Below are 24,932 nucleotides of genomic sequence, written 5' to 3' on the forward strand. Positions count from 1 at the left end.
TTCCATAATTTAGACTGCACTGTGTTATAAAGAAAGCCAGGCTTGCTTTAAGCCAACTTTCTGGGGATCTACAGGCAGTTCAACTGCAGCAGCACAAAAAAAATCAAACTTAGTGCATGATAAAGCCTGTGCTGCATTTTGGGCTTCTGTGGTGTGTCCAGTATCTGTGCTACCTCTAGGATCTTTGTGGTGCACTTCAACCTGCAATTATATTAGTCCTGAGGTCGGTGGTGTTCCTGGTTTGTGTGGGTTGTTTTTTTAAAAAAAACTCCTGCCCGTGTAATGCTTGAAGAAATAACTAGAAGACCAGTATAGACTCTGAATTTTTTTAATGTTTGACCTGTGCATCGAATTGACAGAAGGTTTGAGGGGCGTATTGTTATTTCAAATTTTAAATGAGAAAGAAATTTTAGGTCATGTGACTACAGATACAGATAGCTTCTCTTTAATTAGTCTCCTTGAAATCACACAACCTAGTTGTTTTGCTTGCTGCAATTTTTATAAAGTTTCATATAAGTCTTCGTCATTTAAAAAAAAATATTCAGCTCATTAAACTAAAGGTGTACAGATTTTCAGTGAAGTTTTCAGTCACTATGAGTCACTCTGGAGAAAAAAACACTTGCAAACTTCCATAAACTGCTTATATTTTATTCAGTATGCTTGTTAGATGAATTATAGTCTAATCACAAATATTTTGGTTGGAGTGAGGCTTTCCTGATTTCCAAGTTCAGTCTTTAAAGTAGATAAGGAACAAAATACAATTTTTTGCAGATTATATAACATTTGTTCAGGCTTCAGTTCTGGGTTGTGAGGAGTAGAATAGAGGTGTATTACAAGTAATCATATGGTCTTTCATAAAGCAATCCTAAATCTGTATAAAATTTTATTTATATTAAAATTATGATGTATTTCTGGTTCCCTTTCAGTGGACACAACAGTTTCTAAATATATTGTTGGATTGCAGAATTCACAAAGCAGTAAAATTGCTATTTGCTATGTCAAGTTTGAGATCTTACTTTCAAGAAAAAGACTGGCTTTTTTTCTTTGTGTTTATATTTGTGTGTAAATTTTATGTGTGACCAGGGCTACCTATTAATAATGCTTCCATATAAAGTTAGGGTGTTTTAGGTTAGTTAGTCATTGGTGGTGGTGAGCTTTTGTGTTTTCTTAAATTTCAACATGGAAGAAGAAAAACATGTTAGTAAAGACTTTGAGTGTTCTTTGTTTCAAAAAAAAAAAAAGTCTCAAGACCTTCAGTTATGAATTCAATAGTGGTACATGAATCTCAGTTTTAAAAATAACTAAAAAAGTTTTAGTATTTGAGTATTTCTGGAAAAATATACTTTGCATTTAAGTGGAAAATCTTTACCATGTATGTCCCCATTTTAGTAGGTAATGTAAGGAATTTTGAGCAATTATAATGAAAACTTAAATATACAAGTAAAGAGCTTAGCATGCAAATGAAAATAAGTATGACAAAAAGGCCTGATTTATCCATTAAAATAATACATTGAAGCTTTATACCTTGTCCAGCTGCAAAAATTGGGCTGAGTAAACTCTACAGGTGCAGTTGAAAGTCTTCAACCCTTTAACATAAGTGTAAATATACACCACTGCTTAAAAGTGGGGGTGGTTTTTTAAGAGCTTTTTAAAAAAATCTTATTTTAGAGATTTGGGGTTTTTTAAAGACTTCTTTACTCAACCACTTGTGCACAAGCCTACATAATAGCACCAGGTCTAAAGCCTGGGCTTTTTTATTTACAAGAGAGTCAGCAGTTCAAGTCCAGTTTCCCAAACCAGCCTGCATGTAGACTAAGCACACAAGAACTTGCAAGGATTTCTGTTGTGTGTTACTATTTTTTCATATGCGATGGTATGATGTTATAAATGGTATGATGGTATGGTGTTATCAATGGGAATCATTTCAAATTGAGGCTGAGGTTCTTTTGGATTTGAGCAGAGGCTGGATTTTTTAAAATAATGCTTTATTGAAAGTGGATTTCAATATTAAAATTTCATTTTATTTCATGATTAAGAAAACAAAATGTTGAATCACAGTCTGGATGAGGTTGGAAGGGAGGTCATCTGGTCCAACCTCCCTGCTCAAGCAGGGCCACCTAAAGCCTATTGCCCAGGACCATGTCCAGTCAACTCCTGAATATCACAAAGGAGACTCCACCACCTCTCTGAGCAACCTGTGCCAGTGCTCAGTGACCCTCACAGAGTAAAGAAGTGTTTCCTCATGTTCAGACGGAGCCTCCTGTGTTTCAGTTTGTGCCCATTGCCTCTTCTCCTGTCACTGGGCACCACTGAAAAGAGCCTGGGTCCGTCGTCTTTGCACACTGCCTTCAGTATTGATACACACTGATAAGATCCCCCTGAGCTTTCTCTTCTTCAGGCTTAACAGTCCCAGCTCTCTCAGTCTTTCCTCATCTGTGAGATGCTCCAGTCCCATCTTAGTGTCTCTTTGTCAGACTTTCTCCAGTATGTCCATGTCTGTCTTGTGCTGGGGAGCCCAGAACCGGACACAAGTTCCAGATCTGCAAGTTCCAGTTGCAGCTTATTTTCTTCTTTCTTGCAGCCTTACCCACCTTTTATGCCTCGAAGACTCACAGGGCGCAGCCGATACAGATCACAGCAGCCAATACCGCCACACCCTTACCATCCCAGCCTATTACCTTATGTGCTGTAAGTTCAAAATATGTTTGCTTCCATGTAGGCTATTAAAAAGTCACATGAGTTTGAACAAGAGTCTCGGCACTTTTTATGGTTCGACTCTAACAGAGAATAGGCAGGTTCAGCTGTCCCAGAGAGAAGGAAAGCTTCCGTTTATGTGTAAGTTTTTCAGTCTATTTTGACTGAAAGGAAAAATCTAAGTAAACAGTTTTGTCCAGTGTAGTTTGGTAGGTTTTTTGAGATACAGTAGCCTCTTGTTTCTGATCTCTTAGTAAAATCTTCAACAAATTTTAAAACTTGGTTCTTGGATATTCTTACAGAGGCATAGTTACACCGTAGGATGAAGTCCTAGGAGTCTTCACTTACGGAATAAATTAATTTGGTGTGGTTCTTAAATATGAAACACAACAGTGGGAGCTTTCTGTGATGTGTTACTCTATTGGCTGAACTGCTAATCTGTTAGAGCTGTTCAGTTTCTGTTCTGCCTCTGAGTTGTTTCTGGAAAAGATGTAGACAACTAACATTTAGGAATTATCTGTAGTATGGTAGACTCTCTGTGGGGGAGTCTGGGTATATGACATGAGATATATTACTCTTCTGTGTTCTGTTTTGGAAATAAGTATGAAATGTTTGGAAAACAAAGATTATTTTCTGGTGGCAAAGGTGACATTGAGGAGGAAATAATCCAGTGGTGACACCAGATTTGTAGTCTCTCTCTGTGCAGTTTCAGACATGGCATGAAAATGGCACCAGAAATCTGATCCAGTGAAGTTGTCCAACTTCGCATCTTAGAGTCTGAGAGTGATGTCATAGCTTCTTGCCCATCCATTGAGGACATGATGTAGCATAGTAAATCCTGATGACTTCAGTGGGATTTTAGTATACTTCAGTGCTGTGAATTTGTGATTTCTATGTGTTAAATTTTGACCCATAGTACTATCTTCAGGGGTGAAAACACTTGCTGAATATAAAAACAGAAGAACATCTCTCTCTTGCCTCTCTATCTGAAGAGATTCTGCTTTAACCAACGTCACAGTATGTGAGAGAGTTTGTGCTTGCCTTCAGTATGGAAGTTGGTCCAGTAGCATATCCTATTTATCTTCATTGTGTGTTTTAGGCTTACAAAAGTTTCAAGACTTTTGTATTGGAGAGCTAAGTGAACTTAGGGTTCCTTTTCTTTGTTGGTACTTTATCCACTTAAAGAAATAAAACATTTAAAAAAACAGAACATCAACTCACTGTCAGTTTTAGCTCTCCATAATCTGTGATAATCAAGAGATTAGTTTTTGTAATAATGCTGAGCCTGGTTAGAAGTATCAGTTGAGACATGCATGCAATTAAAAAGGCAGCACTCCCAGTATCAAAAAGTGTCAGAATTAGCTTTTCCTTTGACTCTTGCACTTCAACTGTCTATTCTTAACTTCAGACTTAACATTTTTACCAGTTCTGAGAACTTGTTGATTTGAGAGGGATCAATAAGGTAACTTTACCTCTGCCAGATGTTCTGTGCTTTCCTTCAGCAAGATGCTGAACCTTATCATTGTTTGCTCTCATGGTAGATCAATGCTCCCAGTGCCACCTGCAGTTGGACCAGCTTTCAGCTTTGAGTTGGATGTGGAAGATGGAGAGGTAGAAAACTATGAGGTTGGTGTGTGAACTACAGCTGCCTTTAAAGAACAGATGTTAGTTCAAGCAATGCATAAAATTTTATTATATTTTGCTTTAAATCCTGCTTTTGCCTTCCAAGTAAATGTAATGACTGTGAAGACAGTATCCAGAAACCATTCTTTCAGATTTTTTTTCAATACTGGATATTACAAGTGCTTAGCTTTATTTTTTGCCTATTGCTCTTTCCCAGAATCCACCCTTCCAGGCTCGTAATCACTAAATTGTTCAGCTTTTGTGTTGTACATGTTACTCTTCTCCTTTTGAATTTTGATTGATTTTAAGTATCAAACACAAGTGAAGCACTTTCAAAAGAAGAGAGTAAGTTATTCATGTGCGTAACTTTGCAGAACAGTGCTAGTGCAGAACAGTGCTAGTGCAGAACAGTGCTAGTGCAGAACAGTGCTAGTGCAGAACAGTGCTAGTGCAGAACAGTGTTAACGTCATAGAATTAATTAATCTCAATTTAATGTTTATAAAACTGCCTTACTGATTTTTCTTCTTGGCCCTCAGGAGGGTACAGTAATTCACATCTGTAGATGGAGAACCCTCTTTAATATTCTAGATAATTATGGGGCAATCCCAGCTGTTGTGTCTTCACTGGTTCTGAGACTATTGGATTCCATTTGATTTCTCTTCACACAATCATCATCAACCCTTACTTTTGCACCTCTTTGCCTGTGCTCGCCTTAAGAGCTCTATGTAGTTGCACATTTTCAGTTTAACAATGAGCACTTCTGTAATAACTTCTGTGCTAGTTCAGAAGAAGCATCATATTTCTGAAAATTTGGGCCCCAGGTTTGACAGTATTAGAAATGTCTTTGTGATCAGGACCATTTGCAGCTTTCACCAAGTCTTTTAACTTCTCTATGCCTTGGTTCTCCATCACATTTACAGTGATATTTTTCCTAGGTCCCTTGTGAAGGAGTGCAAGTTACGTACATGACAGAGTGCAAATTATTTACATGAGAGGCTTTTAGTTGCAATGCTTGGCTTACAGAAAATGAACATAAGATTTAGCAAAAAAATGCTTAAAATTTGATGGTATGTATTTGTTTTCCAGATTCAGGATAAAATCTCCGTATTTCAGTTCAGCTACCCCAAGGGTGTGGAGTGGGATTCAGAACCTGTCCCATTAAATTCTTCGTTTCTCTCACATGTCCAGGCTCACATATTCTTAAGGAAATTTGTTGATGATATTTTTCGGTTACCAGTACTATTAATTATGTAGTGATGTGATCATGTATTCAGAAGTAGAATACTTATAAGCTGTGCCTGCAGCCACAGGACTAATTGGAAGTTGAGACCTGGAGGTTTTGAAATCCCAGAGAGAACATCTTACATAACTAGAAAGATGATTGAATTCTGAAAGAATTTCCATGGGGTTTGTCTTGTAGGGGAGAACTAAGCTTCTAAACGTTTCTTGACAGAAGGGTATTTTGTGCTGCTGACTGGGCTAGTGAGTTGTAATGGCAGCCCAACCTCTAGTGGAACCAGAGCATGTTTGAGCAGTGAATTTTTAAATGTCCAATTTCCATGTTTTGCAGGCACTGCTGAATTTGGCAGAACGTCTGGGAGAAGCCAAACCACGAGGATTGACAAAGACAGACATTGAACAGCTTCCATCCTACAGGTTCAATCCAAACAACCACCAATCAGAACAGACATTGTAAGTACATTGGTCTCTTTCAAGGGTCCATAATTTAAGTGGCTATATTTTCATTTCTTTAAGTTGCAGCCTCAGCTAGTCCAGAAGGGCTTTAAAAGCAGTCATGTCAATAAACAGTTTAATTTTCTTTTTTTCTTGGATTGCTTTCGAGATCAGGTGCTATTTATCTTTACTTTAAAACCTCTATCTAGTCTCTCATCATTTAGCTATGTTTCAGTTTAGTTCTTCAGCATTTAAAAAATCAAAATGTAAGAAAGGTGTTCTAGGTTTTGTTCAGCATACATTGAGATTGTCAGTGTGGAATTTAGCCTGTGTTAAAATACCTTCAAGTGTTCAAGTTTCAAGTGCTCCTGGTAGAGCTTGGTCAGTGGTTTAAGAGTGCATCTTCTATTTTTAAAATCCATTAACTTACTGTGTTTGAAAGATCTGCACAATCAAGTGGAAATGGCAATATAGATATGAAGGTAGTTAAAGTGACTTAATACCAAATACTGTCTGATGTTTGATCTTCAACATAAGGATTTTTCGCTGATATTCCAGTTTTAGTGACCCTCAGTGTGACTTACTGGTATCGGTAGGGAGTGAACTTTATAGACCATTATCTCTGCCATTTTGAAGTTTGATTAAACATGTGTTCTACTGATTGGGTCTATTAATTCCTGTGAGCAGGAGCACTTGCTTTGTGATTTGAAAGCACAGCTGGGGAAAAAAAAAACAACACAAAAGGAATTTTAAGTTTATGTTGTCACACTACACATCTTCAACCACAGATTGAACTGTAGCTACCCAAGGAGTAAAAGAGCTACCATGTTGCAGTCATCACAGAATCATCTAGGTTGGAAAAGACCTTGAAGATCACCTAGTCCAACCATTAACCTAACACTGACAGTTCCCAACTACACCATATCCCTGAGCGCTATACCTGTAACATTTTGTATGGAATATGAATATTTACTGTTCTTACATAGCAGATACATTTGAACTTTGTTGTCTCTTTCAGGTGTGTGGTGTGCATGTGTGATTTTGAATCAAGGCAGCTACTTAGAGTCTTACCCTGTAACCACGAGTTCCACGCCAAGTGTGTTGATAAATGGCTGAAGGTAATAAAAAAAAAAAGAGAGAAAAGAATACCCATCTTATAGGGAATTCATTATGTAGTTTGGGGGGAGAGGGTGGTGGTATTTTGCTGTTCCACTTCATTTCATCTTGTTTCACGTTTCTAATACTTAGGCTAAAAATGCCAACAGAGTGGAAGCACTGCCTACTTACGATATTTTTCTGGCAATTGATGAAGGATGTTTCTTTATAGTTTTTGGCACAAGGAAAAATGAATATTAAGAGAATTATTTTCATTGAAAGATTTTACTGTGTTTTACATTTGCACAAAAGAATGACTGAGAATTCAAGTGATATTGAATGAAATTAAAGAAGATTTGAAAACAAAAAAGTAAAAATAATATAGGAAGTATGAATTAGAATTTCTGTGGTGACGTGGGCTTTAATTGTTTTACATATCCTGCATAACAAGAGTAATTACTATTACCTTTCTCTCACACTTTGTTATTAACATTAGATTCTGGGGCAAATAAAATGTGCTATGTGTCTACATACGTGTGTATGCATATATACATATATATAAAAATATATACAAATAGAAATTATAGTTTTACAAAATTATGATATACCCTTCCAAGATAATTTGAGCAGAAAAGAAAGAATCTAGAATCAGGGCAGCCCAGTAAGAGGACAGAGAAAATAGTAGCAGTACAGAAGGTGTTGAAGAACAGAGGATACAAATAAGTAAATGATGATACAGAGACATATCTACAAGCTGCATTAGCCAGATCTACTTCCAGCAAGGTATTGATCCCCATCTTGCCTCACCTTTTTTGGTATTTTATTCTATTCAGCTTTAGTTTAATCTGTGTGTATGTAGTCTGTTGTGTAGAACATTTGAAACTGCAGTGATCCTGTATTAGTACAGGATGCAGTCCCTAGAGAATTACAGATGGTGTCTGTTGTTTCAGAAGAAGAAATTAAAAGCCCTTGCCTTTATGGCTTCTTAAAAGCAATAAAATGCACATCTTAGGCATACGTTAAAATACTCAGTGCAGAGAATTCAAAAATCAAGTTAATATTGACAGCATTCTTTTGGCTAACAAGATATCAAGCTAATGAGAAGGATTTTAAAAACTGGGATGTGAAATTGCTTTTGGGCTACAGTACCCATGGTAGTCTAAGGCTTCTACAAAATCTGAGGCCAGTATAAGTGTTTCCACAGCAACGCTCATAACTTTTAGTAAAACTGGTGTCCTTTAGTACATGCTTGAGAATCCAGAGTCAGATAGGTATGTTGAATTAAGGTTTTTTTGGGACTCAGTGTGGCAGTTCTACAGTTAGATATAGTACTTTCAAGTGGTAATAAACTGGCAGTCGAATTCAGAACAGCAAAGTGAAAAAAGCTGATTTAGTTTAGTCCTTATAATTGTAGATGTACTCTAGTAGTGGTGAAACAGCTTTTTACTGATGTTCCTGACCCAGCTTAGAAACTATGTATTTTCTAACAGATCTTCAACTGTGGTGTTTTCTAAAGGTTGTCTTATCATAAGAAAACTCTATGAGCATGAGAGTGTCAGCTGGGTGGGGGAGTGAGGTGAAAGATACGCAGTGTAAACCTAAATGGGATGCAGTTATACCCACCTAAAACTGCTTGTATTGATAATTGTGTATTCCAGAGCTGGATGCAAAATAAGGTAGACAAGGTTAAATCATCATAGTGTAGGATTGCTAAGGCAATATATTTACACCATGTGGGTTTAGTTACACTGATACGAAGATGGTGTACGGAAATAAAGATAATTTTGCTTTGCAAATTATAACAAATTACCGGTAACACTAACCTAGTTTAGTTACAGCATCTGTCTAAACTTTGTTACAGGTAAGCAGCAAACATCTGCAAGTAAGGATAACTAGAAGATATTTTGTGCTATAGTTTTGCTTCTGTCCGTTCCTTTATGTATCTGACAACTTGTTTTATTTGTTGATAGTATAATTATGTCCACATCCACTGAAGTCACATCATCCAACCAACATCATGTTGATAAATTCTGCAAGGGAAGATAAAAATTGTAGCTTTCAGTACTTGTAACTTTTTTTCCGTAAGATAAAAAAAGAAAAAAATTACCAGTGTGTCCCTATGTTTTACTGATTGTTTTACTGATCTGATCTTCTCTTTTTGAAGAAAGTATTTGCTATCTAGGAATATTTCTAGAACTATTTCTAAAAGTATGGAGTGAAGCTGATTCTTTTTAAGTTTCACCATGTTGTTAGTGAATGATTTAAATGAGATCCAATCTGATTTTTTTTTTTAAATCCTTATTCCATTGTCTGTTGTTGATGATGGAGCAAAAAAAAGTTACCTAAGAAAGTTTTGTGGCTTGTCTGCATGAAAGGTTTGATCTGCCCTGCTAGTATAATACTATGTACAGACCACCTTTTTAGGTAGTGTAAGCAAGTGAGAGGAAATGTTCTTTTACAGTGTATTAGGTTGTCCACTTTAATTTATACTTCCCTGGTTAAACAAGGTTAAAGACTTGCGAGAGAAGATGTGGTACAGTAGAGGAAACAGAATTAACAAGAGGGAGATTATCCTTTTGCTTTTCATAGTATTGTCAACTGTCATATTTCAGTTATTTCTTAATAACCTGAATCCTTTAGTGAAATATGAATACATGAGAAATCTGTTCTTTTATAAAGTAAGAATCATCATTCCAAAGGACAGCTTGAAAACATGACCTGTCTTCACCCTGAGGGTTTAGAACCAGATAACAAGGACAACTTGCCTTAACATTCTGATAGGAAATGCTGTATTATAGATGAGAAAAGACAAACTGTAACTATAGTGTAAGTTGATTCTGATGGACTAACACCAAAGCAGTGCAGTGCTTTTTAGAAGATTCTGGTAGCCCTACAGATCCATTATTCTAAATGCAGTTTACTTTAGCTATAAATTTCTATAAAATACAAAAAAAAAAAAATTGGTTAGTTCATTGTGCAGCTCTCTTCCCTTACAGTACAAAAGGTAAGTTCCTGAAAGAGTGGCTAGTTAGAAGGTCAATATTATGTCCACCTTACTCCTCTTTTCGCACCAAAGAGTCATGTTAAATGCTCTTTTAATGAGTTGGGGGAATTAATTTCATGAAAGGCACATGAATGCAACTAAATTTAAAACAAATGTTCATGTGGGATCTTGAAAAGTTGCTTAAAAAGCAGCTTGCAGTGTCCATGAGATTCATTTGATCGTGGCACAGTGGATTTATTTCTGCAGTTCCTATCAGGAAATTACTCCCTCTGAATGCTCTGTTGCATGCTACAGATGGTATTCATTATTTATCTAAGCGAATACCTCCTTATTCATAAATCCATTGAATTTTGAAGAACATGCCTTTTTATTTTAAAAATTATATTAGCAGAATTATATCTAGAATAATGCAAATACAGAGTAGTGACCAAGTAATTGCATTGTTCTCAAGTAATTTCAAAACTGCTAGTAAAAAAACAAGAAATACATTTTGAATTGAATCGCCAGTCCATGCTTTATAAAAACTATAAAGCAATAATAATTATGATATAAACCATAAAACAGTAATAACAGTAGTAGTTGACAGAAAAAAATATACCCTCACTTTAACTTGCATTACTAAGTAATGTTTTTCAGTAATAACATGTTGCTTTCATTGGCATTTGTTTGGATTTGAAATCTGTGGCAATGATTTCTGAACTCTGGCCTGCAGAGCCACATTTCTTGGTGCTTTCACTTGTATTTTCATTGAAAAATTTGGCTACCTTAGAAAAACCTGGAATTGGCAGTAGTTGGTCCTGCAAATTTGCAATTAAAAATACAGAATTTGGGGCAGGGAAAAGTTCTCTTCTCTCAGCTCTCTGCAAAGGAAATGTTTTATCATAGATGTGCCATGGTTGCTTTGGGCTTTTTCTCATCATTTACTAAAATGAAATTAGCCTTTATTTGAAAAGGGAAATGAGAAGGCAGAAATACTTTCCCAGTAGCTTAAGGAATGTTACTTGTCATCTGTCTTATCTTTTCAAGGAAGCTATAAAAGGGTCACAGGATATTTTCAGTGAGTGCTTTATTGAAGGGCTAAATTTAGACCTGATTGTGTGTGTTACTTCAATACCTGTTTCATCAGGTCATTCATCTCTCTTCCCCACGCCCACCCCCCACACCGCGCCCACCCCCCCCACACTTTTACTACAACCCCTTCCCTTTTCCCCAGGTCTGCTTTCAGCTTTGACCACGTCTGTATGATGGGTTTCTGTGAGAATAAAATTGAACAGAATATGAAGAGATGTGATCCCTGATCAGTAGAGCTTGTGATAACATGACACCCTCATACAGGATGTTTATTTGCAGGCCAAGGTTGCTAGTCTGGTTTTGGTGGATTTCTCTGAAGGACACAGTACAGCTTCTTAGTTGCATCCATCTGATTGCAATATACTGTAACTATGAATCTGCGTTAATAAAACCACCATCACTTAGATAAAGCCTAGTTTGCAGGTTTGCTTTATCTTTAAAGATAAAAGGCACAATTTTTTTTTTTTTTTTTGGTAAACATAATTTTGAATTGGCAAACTTACAACACCAACATAACAAAACAAACTAAAAAAAAAGCATAAGCACGCTTCGTCTTCTCTTGTTTTGAGTACTCTTGAATTGCTTTTCAGTACTCACAGATGTCAGTGTCATATACACATTACCTTAACAGTGTATTTGTCAGTACAGTAAACCCTCTTTTGTTTCTGGTTTTACAGGCAAATCGTACCTGCCCAATTTGTAGAGCTGATGCTTCGGAAGTGCATCGTGATTCAGAATGAACATCTAAGAGCACAAATCTGGTTTGGGTATTCCTGGTCACATGTATCTAAGAACTATCTATTGAATTTACCCATGTGGGTTCAAGCCTACCCTTTACATAAAAGGGTCAATGGACCTTACTTTGCACTGTGTGACGTAATCAGTTATAAAGCTTATAACTAGTCCTTACAGTTATGGGATTGTTATACTAACAGTGTGATTGGAACTCCAAAGATTTTTATTTTTTTTTAGCTTAATTTTGTGTGTGCACTAACATTCCCTGGTTTTTGTGTGATCATTCTGAGTGTTGCTGCAAGATTACTGTGGACGTGATCTTTTAGCATGTGCTTTTATATAAAAGAAAAAGGGAAAAAAAAAAAAGTGGTAGCTCCAAACAATATAGCAATCTACCTTATATAGAGCCTTCAGATACTGTGAGTGGGAAGGAATGGTGGAATGTGTGTTTCCTTGTGAAAGGATGCGTGAAGTGTGCTTGTGACTGAGTGTGCATGTGTGTTTGAGAACCTATATACCAGCATGTACTGAGAATGTATGTGTGTAGTAATAATTATGCTGCAATGTATAATCTTGTGTGTTATTTAAACAGTACTAGTACTGTACACTGGTTCCTTTCCTTGTGTTTGCAGTTGCACACTGAATGCAACAGGTGCAGCAATTACAGACATTTAGTATTTCCTCCCCAATGTACTTAATGGGTATAAAGACCTTTCTACCTACTATTCAAACAGCTGTTATGCTTCCCCTTCACTGGAGGCTTTAAATATGTACCACTAAAGATTGCATTGATTATTCATACATGAAAAACCTTGAGATTTTTAGCATATGTTAAAAAGTCTGGATTTTTAAATGAGTAATTTACAAATTATTTTATCAATGTAAAGTTGCAGTATCACACAAATCATTTAGCAATATTAACATTTTGAATTGCTAATATGAAAATCAATGCTTTTCTGTTGACCTTTTAAATTTTTCTAGCTGGGTTTGCCAGTTACGTGATTCTTCCATGAAAGGAAGCAGAAAGGACATTAAGGGTCTTGTGCAACAGCTCTTCTCTTTTGACCATTGTACTTGCTAAGGATGTAATCTTTTAGCTTATAAACGTTGGCTTTAATCACATACATTCTTTGTTATTTACAAGGGAGTTTGTATACAACTAAAATAACTTGTAAAAGGTTACAATTCCTGCAACTTCATGAAAAAATAAAATGTTTAGCATTTTCTCAGAGAAGTAGAACTTCCGATTTTTTTCATTGTGTCACAGGAGAAGAAGGTTTTTGGTCACTAACTGCAGAATTTAGTTGCCCTGATGCTGCTCCTTGCCCATCCTTACTTCATGATGAGTGTGTTATGAAGAAGGAACTCCCTTGGTTTTTGCAATCGTTTCCAGAGCGCTCCACTGTAGGAGAAAATTGGAACACCTTCCAGGACAGTGCTGTGAAATAGGAGGCGATAACCTCTATTCAGGTGCTTTGAATAATGTTTTATTCGGGCTACTGAAAAAAAAATAGCTTCATTTGTAACATTCAGACTGTTAATATCTTCAGTATGTTCTTACAAAATATTTAGGTCTACATATACCATATTTATTCAAAGGATGCACTTTTTCCAACAAAATTCTTCTCCTAAATTCAGTGTCATTACTTGGGTTGCAGCAGCACAAGTGGCACAATTAGCAGTGTTGCTGCAACTTGCTGCCAGTCTCAGCTTTAAGTTTATTCTTTACCTTTTCTGATGCTTTTTTATGCTGCTATGCTTTAGTATCAGTTATAATCTCAAACAGTGTTAGATATTCTCCATGATGATTTCTCTTTTTGAAAATTCTACAGACCAGTCACAGCTCTTGGTGCAGATAAAATAAAAGCACAATTTTGCCCTATTTCAGATGCTTTTCCCTCTGTTTAGTTATGCAGGTAGTTCTCAAAAACAGTGAGTCTTTCCATACCTATCTGTACTTAAGAACACTAAACAAATAAAAATGCTGTTGCATCAGCTTCAAAATATTAGAATTTCTCCTCTCTTCCAGTGGAGTCATAGAGTAGGCTTTTCACAATAACACAGCAGGTTAAATTACATGTAATAAAATCTATTTTTTTAACAAATAAAATCATGTTGTTTAAAAAGCATATGCCATATATGTCTTAAAAAACTCTTTTATATAACTGCAAAGAAAAAAAATCCGTGTGTACAGATTTAAACAGTTAACTAACACTACTGTGCTCAGTATTCAGTTCAAAGCATGGAAAGAGGGTGCTTTTTCTAAGCTAGAAAATGACAAATGAACAGGACATGTTCTTCTGAAGCCAAGGGAAAGCAGTCCTCTTTCTGGAACTGGAGAAATCTTGATGTATAATGTCCCTTTTTTCCAGTAAAACTCTGTGAGGCAGTGGGAGATCTAGGAGATGGAGGGTCTAAGTTGGTAAAAGCCTGAAAATAATTGCTGCACTCCTATGGCTCATCTTTTCTACAATGGTTCTTTCGTTTGCATGGGACTCTTACAGATGTAAGTGGACTTGCTTCCTGTGGTTAGTGTATAAACAGCACACATGCATATGTTCTGAATCAGCTCAGACAAGCTGCAGCCAAGTCCTCTCTGTGGTGGATGTCAAGGGAGGGGGATTCATGTTCAGCTGTTAACTGCCATGTGCTATGCACATTTGTGTGTAATTCCACAGCTTCCCATGGTGCTTGGCAGCACTAGAATTCAGCAAGACTTTCTTCTATGTTCATTTTGCCTTTCTGCCATCACCTGGCTCCTTCTCAAAAAAACAAAACAAACCTGTAATATGTTTGCTTTATCATATTGGCACTGCTGTGTTTTTTGCATAAACTGTCAATTCAATTTGAAGTGGATGTTAAGGCCTACAGATAATTCCAGTGTCTCATTTTGTGGCTTCCTTTACAGAAAAATTAAAGCTTTTTGTTGTGTGCCATTTTGTACAGGCTCTTGAATGTGATTTCACAGCTGTTAATACCTTGTGTAATACTTGGGATGAGATTTACCAACCTGTTTCATTTTAATTGTAGAAAACACGTTTTTGACTGAGTTATCTTTGGGCCTTTGTAAAAGCTGTGGGGGTTTTTTTGGTACATTGTTACCTCATTTTGCTACTTGTGTTTCAGATTTGCTAATGGTTTTGAAAGCTTATGAGTTTTGTTGGAATCATATTTTTGTCAAGTGTTTTCTTTAAATCATACGCTATTGTATCATTTAACATGTAGTTTTAAATGTATTATAAATACCTGTAACCAAATCATTTGAAGGCTTGATAAATTTTTAACGAAATTTGTACATTTTTTATGAGAGTTACTAGTAATGCTTTACTAGGTAGTGCAATGGATTTTTATTTTTAATTCCTGTGCCCAATTTTGGAGTTGAGAGAGTTGTTCAGTAATAAATGTATGATGTACACTTACACAATTTTGTCCTGTTCTTCTTCTCAGAAAGAGGTGCATTGTTTCCTTTCATTACTTTGCGTATTTCTGTGCATGATCCTGCAACTTTAGATATTGGCAACAGACACTTGTGTTGTAGGGGGAAGTTTTGCCATTTTAATTGTAGGTTATGACAGACTTTTTAATATACTTTGAGAGATCATAGGAAAATTATAGGAAAAGTTGTGTCATATATTTGAAAGTGTAAAATAACTGTGATTCATAGAACTCAGCCTTGCCTAGAAGATCAGCTTTCTAAAGATGTTACTTAGAGGAAAAGTTGCAGGGATGAAGGTGCTCCTTAGACATTGCACTGTGTGTCAGCTGAAGATGTGTTAACAGTTTGCAGTGCCCTAACAGTGGTAAAAAATGCATCCTGAGTTAAGGATGAAACTAAATTTATAAGGAGTTTGATTAGACAGGGTCATACAAGAAGCTGGTGGTGAAACAAAAAAGAGGGGTTTTTTTGTTTTGTTTTTAATGAGATGATGTAAACTTAAGTTGACATGTAATTATTTAAAAGGTTTTCATTTACACAGGGCATTTAATAGCTTCATCAATAGCAGGTGTTCTTGGTACTCAAACGTATTTGAAGATCCACTGGTGCTTTGAGAATCCTTATGCAAAGATTCATATACATGTCTTTTGGATGTCCTGGATAACTGTTGGTTTGTCCTCTTTCATACAGCAGATGTTAATTGTTAGTTACACTGTTGAAAATGGACAGTGTTGCCAGTAGTACCTGCAAAGCTGAAGTACTGGACTGTGCAGCTTCAGTGATGATAGGGGAACATAGAAGCTGAATAATTAAAATCACATCCAGCAATTTCAGTAAAGTTACAAACACAGATGTTTGAGTGATTATTTGTATTCATAGCAATGTCATCTGTGAGTGTAAAATTGCAAGAAGTTCTTATGCAAGCACTCCCTTTTTCAATATATACAAGTACAGTTTCTAAGGTTTCATCAGGATGTATTTCAAAATGACAAGCATTTTGTTCAATGTCAAGACAAATGTCTTGTGTCTTTATGGTGTTGCTTTCACAAATAAATCCTTGTTCTCATGTGATGCAGGCACCAACATCAGCAGTTTGCCATTTATTCCCATTTTCTTGGACCCATACTCTATGCTCTATTGGATAGAGTGTAGTTCCATGGTGATTCAACCGCAGAGCAATGATTGGGTATATGGTGTACGTCAAAGCATTGTGTATCGTTAAGACAAAAGCAGTGGCTTTACTCTTAGTGGGATCATAAGTGAAATTAATAAGGATTGAAATTTCTTCTCAAATTCAATTGCATTGTCCCATATTATTTTCGGAATTTCAGTAGGTAAGGTGCCTTCTTCACCTTCTCTTATGATTGTGGTTGCTGTTGATTGCATCCGGAGTTGGGCTTGGATACAATTTAGAGCCAATGAAATGTTGTTTTGGGTTGCATGAAGTGCATCTATGATCAACTGATGGTTCTTTTCACCATTTTTTTCCCACTGAGGTAGTATGTTTGACAAAAGCTATTGGTTGGTTCCCAAAGCTAAGAGAGTAGATTGTAGAGGACGTTTCAACTTGTTTGGATCACTGGTTGTTGTGACGAGTTTATTTGCGAGTACTTCAGCATCTATGCTGTTTTAAGACTCCTAACCCTGTTCCTAAGATTCTAGTCACAACTCTCTTCTATCGTCTCAAGAGGGTGAGGTTTGTCCACGCAGCCATGCTGACCATCCTGCATAAGATGTGTTCAGGAATGGTGAGCAGGTAGGTTTGATCACAGAAATACTGGTCTGCATTGATAGTTCCACTCGTTTAAGAGAATGAGATGGGTTGAGCACTACTTACTGACCTGTATTTTTGATTATATAAAGACTGATGTTAAAGACGTAAGGAGTTAAAGATGTAAGGATGTAAGAAAGAGGCTGGGTGGATACATTTTCAAAAGTCAGTGGGGGCAGAGGTTTTTTGTTCTTCACAGTTGGCACAGATGTCACTGTGTCAATCATGAACTCAAACAGTAATTCAGTGCTTCTGCAGCACCAGAGACAGTACACAAGTATGGGCTTGGTAAAAGTAAAGGTATACCAGCAATCTAAATTTGGTTCTGTTATTTTACAACATTCGGTATTATAATTTTCTGTCCTGGTAGAGTCAACATGGATGTTTTTTTCATTTCAGTTGGCCTATGGTAGGTAGACCCACTGATCACTTGACAGCTGATTTGTATTTTCTTTCCTGGAATGGCTTGGAGTTTAGCCACCCGATAAGAGTTTTCCCAACTCCATTCATCTGTAGAGTATACCCCGCTTCCTTGTATATACAGGTGGAGAGATTTAAATCCCTTTTGTGGTGTTCCGATGCTTGCAGTGTATCTTGACAATGCATGGTTCCAGGGGTCATCACCAAAGACTGTGGTGTGATGGGGTAGATTTCTAATTCCACTCAGTAATGTGGTCTCAGTGTGGTTACTGACCGGCGTTTCAGATGGAAGGTGTGGGGACTAGGTTAGGCAGTGTAGTTAGATCAGGTTCAATCATACCTATTTTAAACTTAAATGACAGTCCTATTTTGTGCTGTTGCCAAAGACCACAATAGTGGGTTCCACCGGAGTGAAGTTATAGCAGCAATCCTACTTGGTGGTGGTGTAATGCTTTGTTGCTATTGGGTCTGAGAAGGTGTTGGCTGTTCTTATTTATGTGACCCTTTTCGTGGGTTGACCGTCGATCATTCTACACCCTACCTGGATTTCCTCTCCTACCTTGACCCTCAGGAGTGGATACCACCTATCCCAGGCCCACTCGTGTTTTGAAAACACCTCAGTCCCATGCATAACTACAGTGGCAAAGTTTAAATTTTTCCTTGGCATTCCCATAACCCCATTGTGTCTAACATAAGCTTGGGACCATGGCCAGTCTGGGTCCCTTTGGCCATAAATCAAAAGAAATTGCATTGTCAAGATACACATGAATTCAGTTTTCTGGTGTGTCATCTTAAAACCTGGGTCTCCAGGTGCTGATACACAACAATAAAAATACTACTACAGCTGGGATGAGAGACAAAATTCTTTGAATATGCTCAAAGTTAGTGTAGGTTGATGTCCATCTGTGTGCCATTCATTTGTGGTGCTAATCCCATGTATCCTTCCTGAACAATCTCTAGCTTCCCATGCATAGAGATTTGTAGGTGTGGTTAGTACCATTGGTACTGTTCCAATCTCAGGCATTTTCACCAGTGCAGGTTGTCTGGTATAAAATCCTGTAGGGTTTTATCTTTGGGTTTGGTATGGACTTTCGGGGCAATTGTGTTAGCAGATACACAAAAGGCTTTCATTTTGTGGCAGCCATCCCCAATCCATCGGTTATTCAACTGATAGATGACATCATTCAATAGCGAATGCCACTCAGATTCATGAGTTTTTGCAAAATGCTTGACCAATCCATTGATGTGTTTGATGATGCTGTTAGCCTTAGGATAGTAGGGAATGTGGAATACTCACCGAATACTCCCTTCCTCTTTGACCCACTCTTGTACTATTATAGCTGTAAAGTGTGAGCCGTTACCACTTTGAATTCCTTCTGGGAGGGAAAGTGTGCTGAACCACACAGTCCCTTGACTGTTTTCTCCAGTGGCCAATGCAAAATCAGCAGCTATGGTAAGACCAGACATAACTTCTACCCCAACCAAGACATATTTTTTCCCACCTGATGGTTGCAATGGGCCAAGATAGTCAATTTGCCAAGAGTGCCACAATGTTTTCTTGTCCCAGATATGGGGGGGAGGCAGCTTACTTTGGTGGTCCCTGTTAAGTTGTCGTGAACAGGCAGTCACCACTTGTTTGCATAACTTAACTGACACAGGGCATCCTCGGGCCAGGCCTTTTTGGTACAAATCAGCCTGTCTGGTATGGCCACGCTTAACATCTAACCTTTCAAGTATGCATTTCCATTCTTGATCGTTGTCCTGGTTTAACCAGGATAGGGTTAAGTTTCCCCAGCAGTGGGGGGGGAGCTCTAGCCGGGTTATTCAGATACCATGCGGACGGGACGGTCACATCCTGGCAGGTCACATTTTCCTGGCGCAGGAGCGCGGTGCACTCGTGGTCTTGTACATCGTGCTTCTCACTGCTGTATTTGGTAGCTATTTTGCTCTGTTCATTGCTATCACTATTACTGTTATTGTTATTGTTGTTGTTGGTTGTGTTGCTGTTGCACTGTTGTATTAAACCTTTCCTTATTTCAGTCTTGGGGCTTTGTATTTCACTCCCTTTGTGGGGGAGGGGCAGCGGCCGCGTGGTCTCAGACCCCGGCAGGGGCTAAACCACCACAATCGTCTACAACATCACAGCTGCCTGAGGCTGTCCACTTGTTGATTGAACTGAGCAGTGATAGAACTAGAACAATTGTGTCCTTTTACCCAACCAGTGTGTAACTCCCTGTCTCCTATTTCCAACAGCTGTTTCCAACTATCGGTTTCCCAGACTGCGACGCTGTTCACTTGCCAATCATTGGCTGCACAGTGGACTATCCATTCGGTGGCTCATTTAAAAACAGCATATCAGTCAGTGTAGATATAGCTAGCGCTTTGTTGCATGGCTAACAAGACAGCTCTAAGTTCCCCAACCTGTGCACCACCCTCAGCTGTTTCAATCAGTCTTTCTCCTGTTGCCACTTCCAGTGCTATGGCTTTGTATTTCCACTCACAATTTTCTTGATGAGATGATGCATCTGTGAACCACACCCCTGTAAGATTACTGCCTTCCCTCAGCGGGAGTGCTTCCTGAATCAGAGATATTTTGTGTGGTGGAGACTGGGACAACAGAGTACCATCTATATCCTTTTGTAGTTCAGACATTTTAATATTACCCTCGGTAATTGACATAATTTCATTGATGCCTTCCAAATGGACATACCACTTACAAACTGTGGGTTTCTGGGCAATGCCAACTGGTGGCACTGTCCTTTTACAAACTACGTCTAACAGGTGGAAGGGCCCCGGGATGATCACACTTTGTTATCTTCTTATTTCTTCTGCCCGTTCCAGCACTCACACTAGGGACAGCAAACCCTTCTCCAGGTCTGAATATCTGCTTTTGGTATCATTGAAAGAGTGAGAGCTAAATTCTAGTGATCTTTCCAGTCCCTCTGGCCCCTTATGCCATAGGTTGCAATAACCATGTTCACTGAATCCCCATTCTACATGGATAGGGTGTATAGGACCAAGCTGTTGATACAGCCTTAGCTCTTTTATTAACAATTCTCGTGCGTTTGTGTGCTGTTTGGTCCATTCCCATGATTTTCCCTGTTTAAGTAAACTATACAAGGGATGAGCAATAATGGAAAAATCAGAAATATGTTTGCGCCAATAACCCAAGGTTGCCAACATTTGCTGCAATTCCTTTACACTAGATGGATTTTTTCTCTGTTCTGTTTTTTTCAGAGTATCCGAAGGAATGGAAGCAGCTCCTTTGACCACCAGACTCCCAGGAATTTAACTCTCTGTGTGAGTCCCTGGCATTTTGAGTCTGGAACTTCCATTGGGAACAATTCTAATTTAAGTAATGTCCCCCTAATGTTTTCCATTGTGTCTCTTACACTGTCTTGGTTCTTTCCCCCTATCAGGATGTCATCAATATGCTGATACACTGTCTTGTCAGATGGAACAGGAATCTCTGCTAAGACTTCAGCCAAAGCATTGTGAGCGATTGTGGGGGAATGTTTATATCCTTGTGGGAGTCTGTTAAAAGTGTTTTGGATCCCCTTTGATGTGAAAGTGAACTGTGCTTTGTCTTGTTCAAGGAGTGGGATCATGAAGAACATATCTATAATGTCCAAGGCAGCCATCCAGGAAAGGGCAGCTCCTTGTATCAGTGTCACTATTTCTGCAATATTCGAAACTGCATTTAACTGTTGATAATGTACTGTAAACGACCATTGACCAGTTGGGTTTTTTTACTGGCCACACTGGTGAATTATAAGGTGAATGAGTCCTTTTAATGACACCTCTTTCTTCCAACTCTGTTACCACCCTGTCAATCCCTGTGAGCGTCACTGCAGGCAATGGATATTGCCGAACATTGGTGATTTTAGAGGGAGGTAAAGGTATAGGTGTTTCTAACAGACTTGATCTCATTGTATCTCATTTTTCTTCATTTCCTGCAAAACTCCACACAGTTCCATCTGGGAGTTTCCACATTCACCCACACGGTATGTCAAATTTCCCGAGGGTGCTGAAGGAGCTGGCTGGGGTGCTCGCCAAGCCACTTTCCATCATTTACCAGCAGTCCTGGCTGACCAGAGAGGTCCCGACAGATTGGAAACTGGCCAGTGTGACGCCCATATATAAGAAGGATCGGAAGGATGATCCAGAAAATCACAGGCCTGTCAGCTTGACTTCGGTGCCTGGGAAGCTGATGGAGCAGCTCATCCTGAGTACCATCCCACAACATATGCGGGACAACCAGATGATCAGGCCCAGTCAGCACGGGTTTATGAAAGGCAGGTCCTGCGTGACAAACCCGATCTCCTTCTACAACCAGGCAACCTGCTCATTGGTTGAGGGAAAGGCTGTGGATGTTGTTTACCTTGACTTCAGTAAGGCCTTTGACACCGTTTCCCACAACATTCTCCTGGCAAAACTGGCTGCCTGAGGCTTGGATGGGCACACACTTCGCTGGGTAAAAAACTGGCTGGATGGCCAGGCCCAAAGAGTTGTGGTGAACGGAGTTAAATCTAGTTGGCAGCCGGTCACGAGTGGTGTCCCCCAGGGCTCAGTTTTGGGGCCACTCCTGTTTAACATCTTTACTGATGATCTAGACGAGGGTATAGAGTGCACCCTCAGTAAGTTTGCAGACGACACCAAGTTGGGTGGGAGTGTTGATCTGCTCGAGGGTAGGGAGGCTCTGCAGAGAGATCTGGACAGGCTGGAGCGATGGGCTAAGGCCAACTGTAGGAGTTTCAATAAGGCCAAATGCCGGGTTCTGCACTTCAGCCACAACAACCCCCAGCAGTGCTACAGGCTTGGGGAGGAGTGGCTGGAGAGCTGCCAGTCAGAGAGAGACCTGGGGGTGTTGGTTGACAGCCGGCTGAACATGAGCCAGCAGTGTGCCCAGGTGGCCAAGAAGGCCAATGCTATCCTGGCTTGTGTCAGAAATAGCGTGGCCAGCAGGGACAGGGAAGTGATCTTACCCCTGTACTCGGCACTGGTGAGGCCGCACCTCGATGACTGTGTTCAGGTTTGGGCCCCTCACTACAAAAAGGACATTGAATTACTCGAGCGTGTCCAGAGAAGGGCAACGAAGCTGGTGAAGGGTCTGGAGCACATGTCGTACGAGGAGCGGCTGAGGGAACTGGGGTTGTTTAGTCTGAAGAAGAGGAGGCTGAGGCGAGACCTCATCGCCCTCTACAACTACCTGAAAGGAGGTTGCAGAGAACTGGGGATGAGTCTCTTTAACCAAGTGACAAGCAATAGGACAAGAGGGAATGGCCTCAAGTTGCGCCAGGGAAGGTTTAGACTGGATATTAGGAAGCATTTCTTTACAGAACGGGTTATTAGGCATTGGAATGGGCTGCTCAGGGAGGTGGTGGAGTCCCCATCCCTGGAGGTGTTTAAGAGTAGGGTCGACATAGCGCTTAGGGATATGGTGTACTTGGGAACTGTTAATGTTGGGTTGATTGTTGGACTGGATGATCTTCAAGGTCTTTTCCAACCTAGACAATTCTGTGATTCTGTGAGTTTCTAGTAAGGTTAAACACTTGAGTTCTTAATTCTTAATATTGTTAAACAAAGAAAGTTGAATACGCACATTCTTAGAGCATTTCATCCTTATTAATAACTACATTTTGTCTAAGCTACATCTTTCACTAGTGACTAGTAAGCCTATATACTTCATTAAGGAGTTGTAATTACTGTTAGCATTTTCTCTTAAAGGAGTTGGCAACCGTAGTGTGATTAAGGACAGACATAGTGTATTTTGTCCTATTGCAGTAGCAAGCATTACCCATACATTCTGCTTAAATGATCAGTCGAAGAGACCGCAAACTGTTGGCACAGGGGCATCCACAGCACCCACAGCTGGCTCCTGAGTGTCCACCAAAAGCTGCCTCTCATGCCTCAGGTATGGTTGCACACACCTTGCCAGTAACCACCGGGGGTCACGACCTGTGGAGACACAAGCATAACCTCTTCCCCAGGTTATTAAAGGATATGGTCCTTCCCAATTACCACTTTCCAGGTTTTTTGCTAACACTTGAGCCTTGCCCTGGACTTCTTGTTGATCTGGTATCTGCGACAAGAAGTGACGCAATATTGGTGGCACCTGTGAGTCAGGGGAAATGTTTAAAAAGTTCACGACATATAACGCCTTATTTAGCCTTTCGTGAGGTGTAGATTGATACCCTCCATCTCCCCCTTTTTTGTTGTTGTAATAGATGCTTTAGCGTGCCATGAGTACGCTCCACAATGGCCTGTCCTATTGGTGAGTGGGGAATGCCGGTCAGATGCTTGACTCCCCACTGTATGGCAGGACGCAAACACTGCTCCAGAAAAGGTATCAACAGACACATGGACATATTTTAACGTTCCAAATGCAGCAAAGTGAGTGACGTCAGATTGCCATAATTCTAAGGAGGTGAGTCCCCAAGGGTTGACACCAATAGTTGTTGAAGAGAGGGAGTCCTTCTGGCATTCAGGGCAAGTCGCAATGATGTCTTTAGCCTGATGCCTTGATAAAGAAAACTGGTTTTGTATTGCCCTGGTGTTTTGGTGGAAAAAATGCAGAGAGCACTGTTGCTCAGAAAATCTCCATTCCCAGTGAATGCAGGTGCTACCTTTGCTGGGCAGTGATGTTGATGCGACAGATGCATCAACAACTTGGTGGACAAGCAAAGTAGAGAAATAGAAAGTGAAATCAGATTGTTGTCATAAATAGAGGTAGGTGGGAAAAGATAATGCAGAAAAAAATAATGATCTTCCCCTTATTGCTAGTTACAGGGTTGTCTGGAGCAAACAGAACATGTCGCAGAAACAATCTGTGACTGAAGTCCAATAATAAGAGATAAGGAAGAGAAGAACAAAATTAAGACAGTGTAAGATAGAGAGAGTGGTCATATGAAATGCATAGATAACAACACCAAAGAGAAATTCTACATTTCTTAGCCCTAAGTGGCAATCCCTCTCCCAGCTGTATATCCAGACTATGTGCTTACACTGAAACTTGCTGCCTCCTGCTGCCCAGGTCAGTCCTGCTTGATCTGACCATCTCCATGCTGGATATGCAGCCTAGATCCTGTTTGGGACTTAGAACACCATGCACTACAATCCCTCTGCTCATTGTGAAAGGAGTATCCCCTGAGCCGTTGCAAGGCTGTGTGGACTGTGGTGTGGCTCAGTGTCATAAGATAGCAGCCATGGGAAAATGTGTTTTCATCTTTCATCATACGTGTAGCACCTAGTAAGTTTCTTCACATTTGCTTTAAAGTCCAGCTTGTTTCCTCCCTGTAAAAAATGTAGCTGTTGTTTTTTACCTTGCAGACATTGGAGGAGCAAGCACACACAGATTGCTTTGGTGAGCTAGACCTGACCTATGAAAGCATCTTCCCATGGATAACTT

General features: G+C 39.2%; 1 protein-coding gene across 13 annotated transcripts in view; it reads left to right on the top strand.

Annotated features, from left to right (window-relative positions):
* The window catches only part of RNF38 (ring finger protein 38), a 128,043-nt gene extending 112,722 nt beyond the window's left edge, over window positions 1-15,321 (top strand). For 12 of the 13 annotated variants that reach the window (XM_074813524.1, XM_074813536.1, XM_074813534.1 and 9 more), the window contains 5 exons: window positions 2,582-2,688; window positions 4,236-4,320; window positions 5,889-6,010; window positions 7,011-7,110; window positions 11,840-15,321. In XM_074813524.1, coding sequence (XP_074669625.1) covers window positions 2,582-2,688; window positions 4,236-4,320; window positions 5,889-6,010; window positions 7,011-7,110; window positions 11,840-11,902 — 477 coding nt within the window. In that variant the 3' untranslated portion in view covers window positions 11,903-15,321. The remainder of the gene's footprint in view (window positions 1-2,581; window positions 2,689-4,235; window positions 4,321-5,888; window positions 6,011-7,010; window positions 7,111-11,839) is intronic. The other variant, XR_012621780.1, reaches the window with a different exon arrangement.
* Window positions 15,322-24,932: the final 9,611 nt, after the last annotated feature.

This window comes from Strix aluco, chromosome Z (assembly GCF_031877795.1).
Source record: "Strix aluco isolate bStrAlu1 chromosome Z, bStrAlu1.hap1, whole genome shotgun sequence".
NCBI lineage: Eukaryota > Metazoa > Chordata > Aves > Strigiformes > Strigidae > Strix > Strix aluco.